This window comes from Cyprinodon variegatus, unplaced genomic scaffold (genome assembly GCF_000732505.1).
Source record: "Cyprinodon variegatus isolate N-32 unplaced genomic scaffold, C_variegatus-1.0 Scaffold658, whole genome shotgun sequence".
NCBI classification, from domain to species: Eukaryota; Metazoa; Chordata; class Actinopteri; order Cyprinodontiformes; family Cyprinodontidae; genus Cyprinodon; species Cyprinodon variegatus.
This window is the reverse complement of record NW_015151111.1, coordinates 430,991-438,071: the sequence shown is the minus strand read 5'-3', so window position 1 is coordinate 438,071 and position 7,081 is coordinate 430,991. Positions and strand designations below refer to the sequence as shown.

Sequence of the window (7,081 nt, the reverse complement as noted above, 5' to 3'; positions counted from 1 at the left end):
GCTAACCCTAAGCTAACCCTAAGCTAACCCTTTACCATCATATTTCTAACCCTAGGCTAACCCTAAGCTAACCCAACTGTGGGGCCCCATGCCTGGACCCCAATAGGTTTAGGGTCAGGGGTCACGGTCAGGCTGTAGAAATGAATGGAAGGCCCCACAAAGCTAGAGAGACAAGTGTGTGTTGGTTACGTTGGTGGAGGCGTGCAGCCAGTAGGCGATGTTGGTTTCCATGGTGACCCACTCCAAAGGGGATGAGCTGTACTTGTGTTCAGACTCTTCCTGTTTCACAGTCAGCATCTTCCACTGCAGTGACATCACAGCATTACAACATCAGATAGGAGTGAGGTCATCATGAGATGATGCGTCCGCTGTCTCACCTGAAGCTCTATAAACTTGGACCAGAAGGAGATCTTTCGGTCCACGTTGATGTGCGTCGGAGAGTGAAGCTCCGCCTCCCGCTCCTTCTGCTCCTGACCTGCAGGTGATGCATCATGGGAGATCGTAATGTGACAATAGTGACAGAGGAGGAACCGTTTCAAACTCGACCTTCCCTCTAGGATATAATGGCGTCTTTTTCTTCTTCCTAACTCGTAATTTTCTGTCATTAGTTCACTGTTTCACCTGCTGCCGGATGCCAGCAGGTCTGCTCCAGTGTCGTTGCATTTACCCCTTTAGTTCAAAATAGTACTAACAACCAAATCTTGTGACTTTTTTTTCTGCAAATGGAAATAAAAGCACTGAACTCTGCCCTCCTGAGTGAGGGCACCTTAAACCTCTGTCTTCATGCAGAACCGCTGTAGCTCCCAGATCTGCTCGGGTCCTGCTTCATGTCTGTGACATCACGCTACATGATTGGCTGAACGTTGCCACATGATGTAAATCATTGTGGTTGCCCAGACAACGATAACATCACACAGCGTCAGTGTTCCAAGTCGGGAGCATCTGTAGCGTTAGCGTGTTTAATGACTGAAAAAAATCAGTTCCTGGTGAACAAAGTGTTAGACAGTGATATCTGCTGCTATAGGCTTAGACTGCTGGAGGACATAGGGACCCCTTTTTCATCATTCTGCTTCATTCTATCTCTATTCTCCCACTCTGCAGAATCTGTTAGTTCAATCTCTAACGTTCTGCTCTCTCTGCTTTTTCTCATAGTAGCTTCATCTGGTCTGTTCCTGTTTGGCTGTGACTCCATCCTGGAGAGAAATATCAGCTGTGCTGCTGCCATCAACACCTTTGTTTCTAGATGTTGGAGCTTGGCCTGTTTTCCAGTGTAGTCCTGTTTCTCTGACTGTGACTAACTGGATGTGCTCTCTTCATCCTCTGACATGGGAGCTGGCTCGGAGCTCGTCTGCCTGGCTGTGTGTTTCCTGGACGGGGCCGCCTGTGGAGCTGGTTGACAGTTGCCTTTTGTATCTATGCTTCTTTTTCTATGTCTGCTTCTGTCTCCTTGAACCCCAGTGGGCCTCAGCAGATGGCCGCTCACACTGAGCCTGGTTCTGCTGGAGGTTTCTTCCTGTTCAAAGGGAGTTTTTCCTCTCCACTGTCGCTACAAGCATGCTTAGTGTGAGGGATTGCTGAAGAGTCAATGAGTCGATGCAATCAGCTGGTTTTCCTTAGATAGAAAACTTTGAATCAATCTGACTGGATGATCTGGTGAACTGGGAAGTGCCTTAATATGACGTGTTGTGATTTGGAGTTATAGAAATAAACTGAATAGAATTGAAAGAGTTGGGTAGCGCTGTGGTTAGCAGTAGCTAACAGGTTAGCCTCTTTTAGCTCGGTCAGTTAGCCATCCTAAGCTACGCTACTTTTAACTTTGTGTCAACAACAACCGTTAGTTTTCTACAAGTAGAATAAATGTTTAATTCGCCTAAAATCTCAATGAAAGTCATTTTTAAAATGTTCCATTTTTCCTCCTCTGACCTCAGATCTTAATAAAAAAGAATAAAAACAAACTAAAACTTTTAGCGTCTCCTTGTTAAATAGCAGAGCTCAGTCAGTCTTTCCTTCCAGACTGATGATTGTTTTCTACTTTCAGCTAATTTAGATCAAAATGTCCAATAAAAGCAAATAAAGGGAATAATATGTTGAGCCTCCAGAGGGGATGTGATCCTTCAGAAACGTGTGGAATACAGTTTGTCTGAGTGGAGTTGCCGTATGGTGATGTCATAAGAAGGGGCGGAGCCCCGAGCAGGTGTGGTACAGCAGCAGAGAGTAAACCTTTCCAGGTGGAATCAGGTAGAGAATGAAACGCTGCTGTTAATCCCGCCTAGATTGGAAAATTAAATCATGAAAATCATTTTTAACTGACAGCGATTTCTCACATAAAAAACGACATAATCCTTCTACTGCCTCATTCTGTGTGTCTTTGCACTGCTGCTCCTTTTTTTACGGGTTGTCAAACCCCTAATGGTGCATTCATGCCACCTATTTCTATGGAGTGTGGATCTAAATGGCTGAATTCTATGTTGAAAGTCTCTATAAATCTCTTCATGTTTCTTCCTCCCTGCTATCCTCTCTCTCTCTGCGCTGCAGGCGGCCAGAATTAGGCGATGACATCAAACTTTTCTTGCTGAGGAGTTGGCCGCGCTGACCTGCACTGATGCAGACCGTTTGGGGCTGGGGGGTCCACCGGGCTTTGCGGTTAAGACCAACCTTAAACTGAGGGTTGGAGCTTAGGGGCCGGTTAGGGATTAGAAAATAAACTCTGACTTCCTGCAGGGGCCTTTAGCTCAGCTTCATGTTCTATGGATGAAACCTTGGTCCTGCTGAGACTGAAGGAGCCATTGATGCTACGCTAACGGCCCTTAATGCTAGCCAACATCTCAGCTGCTCTCTCTGCTACATGCAGCCATCTCTGCTGTTGCTGCCGGATCGGCGCCGCTGGGTGTTTCTGCCTCTGATGGCGGCTCTCACTGAGCCTGAATGAAGCGGTCAGGTTCTTCAGGATCTGCCCAGAGGAGCAGGACTTACTGGTTCCGTATCGGTGCTCCTCCACGGTCCAGGCCAAACTGCTGCCGTGTCCCTTCTGCAGTTTTTCTGCGACGACCTCCAGCTGATGGAAAGCCCAGTCTGGAAGAGCCACGCCGCTGAGCTGCAACACAGACACACTGGGCTCAGTGCTGCTGTTCTGCTGTGGTTGAAGTGGGACGCCGCTTCCTGTTCGCACCTTGAGGACCGCCGATGTGTTAACGTGAACCAATCGGACCTCAGACCGGATGGTCTTCCACACCTCTGACTCCGCCTCCCTGTTGTAGATGTCCTGAGGTCACAAAAACAGAAACTCTGAAGGTCAGTCAGTCTAAAGTCCGCCACCAGGTGTCACTGCTGGGCTGTTAGTGTGTAACAGGCCTGAAATTAGCCTGCCCAGCAGCTAACCGCTAACCGCTAGCAGCTGGACGGTCTCATCAGAACAGTTCTGCTCCATGTCTGCGGTTCTGATTCTGAACGGAAGAAAACCGGCGACGGAGTTTAAAACGGTTCCATTTAAAGATGGCTGATGGAGGGACCGCCCCCCCCCCTCACAGGAAACGTTAGCTTGCTGGTCAGGGCTCGCTGTTAGCCGCTGACAGAGCTGTCAATCATCCAGATCAGCCTCTGCCGCCTCACATCCACCATCTTTAATCAGGACTTCTGGAGTACCCGGTACCAGAACCTTTCGCTCCTCAGGTTTACAGGAATGAGAAACCATTCCAGTTCCTGGTTCTGATGACCCAGATGACCTAGGATCAGCTCAGGTTGATCAGAACCTCTCAGGTAGACTCACCACCCTCCACAGGTTCTGAGCCGCCATGGAGACGTTGAAGTCGATGTACCCAGAAACCTCCTGAGCCTGAGGACTCATGGGAGCTGCTACGTCATGACTGGAGGAGGAGAAGGAGGAGGAGGGATCAGCTGGTCCTCAGACACCATGACATCACAGCAGGTGAAGGTTTACCTGTTGAGGAGGCGGGATGTCATCCCATGAACCAGCTGGATGACATCACCGTGACGGACGGGTCGGGGAGGAGTGTCCACCACCAGCTCCTGTCTGACACACAGACAGCTGCTGCATGAGACTACGTTTCCCAGCAGGCATCAGTGAGACGGTACAGAACCAGAACCATGTTGGACGGTTCTGATCCAGAAACCTCTACATGCTTCCAGGCAGCGTGGGATCAATGTCTGCTGTATTTGAACATACACCTGGAAAAGCGGTCCATTCCGGTCCGCTCCGGTCCTGGAGGCGCCCTACCTGCCCGGGTCTTTGATGATCCACCAGTTGTTGACATCTTTAAAGGGATAACAGGTGACCTGCTGCTGGTGGGAGCTGCCCCGCCCATCCTCATACCTGAACACAAAAACAGGAAGTAAGCGTACCCAGCCTCCTCCTTCGCTGCTTCTCATTGGCTGTTGGGAAGACTGAGCCGGCAGCACCTGATTGGATAGTTGGCTTTATGTGAGTGGAGCCAGCAGGGGAGGGGCTGGGAGGCGGAGCTTCTTAACGTCACCTGACTGCCGTACGCCACTTCCAACGGCTGACCCTTGGTGATCCTGGAGAGGCCGCCCTGAGACAGAGCGGGAACGATCAATCATCATGGATCAACCAGGTATTCATCCAAACCAGTAACAGACGGACACACAGAACTATTGCTTCTAGAACCAGTCCGTCAGACTGGTTCCACCGAGGCCCGCAGACTCCATCAGCCACGGTGTTCTACTGGAGACAAACCCAGCCGCCACACGGCCGCCACACGGCCGCCACACGGCCGCCACACGGCCGCCACACGGCCACCAGTGGAACCAGGCTGACATCCTGGTTCTAGAAGATCCCAGGAGGACCCTCCGAATGCTGAACAGAACCCCCCCAGAGCCCGCCCGGGTTCATGCGACACCTGAAGGAAACTGGACCTGGAGGACCGGGTTCTAGCAGAACCATTAAAGCTGCTGAACAGGTCTGGCTGTGAAGAAGTGGGCGGGGCTACCTGCAGGCTGGCCTGGAAGGCGGAGCTCATCAGCTGGTCATGTGGTCCGCTGTGCTGGAGGATGCTCAGATGAACGTAGAACCAGAACACGTAGAGTAGAACCGGAACCACCAGCAGACACAGAACCTTCAGCACACAGTGGATGAACACGCTGAGCTGCAGCGACACAGAACAGGCAGTCAGAACCGGGTCAGAACCTTCCGTGCTCACAGCAGACTGAGCGCCACTCACATGACCCACGGCCCGGTTCCCCATCTGCCTCCAGCTGTGCACAGAGGCCAGGCCCAGGAGCAGCAGGTAGGAGGACAGGCCCATGTACTTCACCCTAAACGGGTCGGACCCGTCGTGAACACGCTGCGTTAAACAAGGTAAACATGACGAGAACGTGACGAAAACACCAGGAAGATCGGACTCACCCGACGGCAGCCGAGCAGGAGACCCCAGACAGGAGGAGCCAGCAGAACCTGGACCAGGACCTGAGGAGAGGACAGGATCAGAACTGGTTCTTTGGTCAACAGTTTCTACTCCCAGCTGCTCCTTCCTTCATGGACCCATGTTGGTCGTTCAGGTCTGCTGGCAGAACATTCTAGCCAGAGATGAAGCTGACCGGGGTCACAGCGCCCCCTGCTGTCAGAGCCACCCACTGTCCTGACCTGCTGGGGCTGTTGTGGAAGCGCAGGTATGAGAAGAAGGCCAGCAGCATGAAGAAGATGAGGAGGGCCTCCAGGAGCATGAAGCGTGATTGGACGATCAGCGAGTTCTCTGAAACCACAGGAAACCTGGATCACTTTCAGGCCCTGAACGTAACACGGTCCTCCAGGGGCTCCTGAACGCCTCCCAGCAGCAGACTCACCCAGCAGCAGCAGCAGAGCCGCTCCCAGAGCCGACAGGTGGGAGAATCCCAGCTCCACCGTCAGCAGGTAGACCAGAGGAACGCAGAGGGCTCCGCCCAGCGCCGGCAGCAGCCGCAGGGTCCAGACGCTCACACCGCAGGGGAACTCTGGGACAGAACAGAACCAGAACCATTACAGGCGGACCAGGAAACACAGCCAGCAGTGGAGATGCTTCATGTATCCTAGAGTCCCGCTGGGGTTCTGGAGGACCGCAGCGCTTCTCTGAGATGTTCTGGTTCAGTGAAGAACATCTTTCATGGTTTTTCATCGATGGTTTCTGTTCCTGCTGACTGAGATGTTGAACAAACCAGCAGTTGGAGGTCCATGAAGGAGGCCTCACTGTCCCATCAGAACCTCCTCAGCTTAGATTCAGGGCTAATGGTGTCGCTGTCCTTGGTGCTGAAACCCGCCATCTTCGGCTTGTCCTGCATGAAGGAGAACCTTTGGCTAGCTTCTAGAACAAAGGTTCTGCTGTAGATGTTCTGGTCCGATGGAACTTATGCAGTCGCTTTACTGATCAGGATGAACAGAACCTGATTCCTGGTCTAAACCCGACCCAAACCGGGTTCTGGAACCGCTGTGAAAGAACCGGATCCCAACGGTTCTGCTGAGCTGCTACCACCTGGTGCAGGAAGTGGGTGGTTAGAATCCTGATGACCTGAATGACACGGGTAGGACTGCGGACAACCCCTGCTGTGAAGTGGTTCTGGGTAAGTAAACCGGACCGGTCGCCATGGTTACCTGCTCCAATCCGGCTCCACACAAAGTTCCCGTCGAAGCCTCCCAGGTAAGCTGGATTAGGAAGAACAGAACCAGGATGTTGGTACCAAACCGCGCTGCGGCATCACAGCCTGTTGTCATAGCAACCAACCTCCCAGAGCCAGGATCATGTGACCAAGCGGTGGGCCGCTGTCGTCGACAAAGAACTTCCCCTTCATGTAGAGAGACACAAACGGGCCGTAGTAGACTTCATCGAACCTGCAGACAGAGAGGTTCTGAAAAGGTTCTGGTACCACTCAGACGTACCAAGAGGCCCAGACACACTCACACCACGGAGCCGGGGTGGCCCAGACCGCCCAGTCGGGTCCACAGGGACAGCAGGGTCACCAGGAGCAGCAGCAGGTCCAGCTGTGCCGTCACCAGCAGGGGGAGCCGCAGCATCTCTGGACCTGAAACAGGAAGTACTGTTATCAGAACCAAAAGGTCCAGATCCAGGCCCAATAC

At 52.4% G+C, this 7,081-nt stretch overlaps 1 protein-coding gene across 3 annotated transcripts in view; it reads right to left on the bottom strand.

The window, feature by feature from the left end:
• The window catches only part of pomt1 (protein-O-mannosyltransferase 1), an 18,902-nt gene that overhangs the window by 4,919 nt on the left and 6,902 nt on the right, over positions 1-7,081 (bottom strand). For 2 of the 3 annotated variants that reach the window (XM_015393814.1, XM_015393815.1), the window contains exons 2-17: positions 6,906-7,026; positions 6,729-6,835; positions 6,599-6,649; positions 5,818-5,964; positions 5,618-5,726; positions 5,381-5,440; positions 5,196-5,289; positions 4,965-5,120; positions 4,417-4,547; positions 4,235-4,330; positions 3,938-4,030; positions 3,767-3,863; positions 3,170-3,262; positions 2,974-3,094; positions 378-475; positions 190-303 (exon numbers count right to left, since the gene is read on the bottom strand). In XM_015393814.1, coding sequence (XP_015249300.1) covers positions 190-303; positions 378-475; positions 2,974-3,094; positions 3,170-3,262; positions 3,767-3,863; positions 3,938-4,030; positions 4,235-4,330; positions 4,417-4,547; positions 4,965-5,120; positions 5,196-5,289; positions 5,381-5,440; positions 5,618-5,726; positions 5,818-5,964; positions 6,599-6,649; positions 6,729-6,835; positions 6,906-7,018 — 1,680 coding nt within the window. In that variant the 5' untranslated portion in view covers positions 7,019-7,026. Of the gene's footprint in view, positions 1-189; positions 304-377; positions 476-2,973; positions 3,095-3,169; positions 3,263-3,766; positions 3,864-3,937; positions 4,031-4,234; positions 4,331-4,416; positions 4,548-4,964; positions 5,290-5,380; positions 5,441-5,617; positions 5,727-5,817; positions 5,965-6,598; positions 6,650-6,728; positions 6,836-6,905; positions 7,027-7,081 lie in introns of all 3 variants that reach the window. The other variant, XM_015393813.1, reaches the window with a different exon arrangement.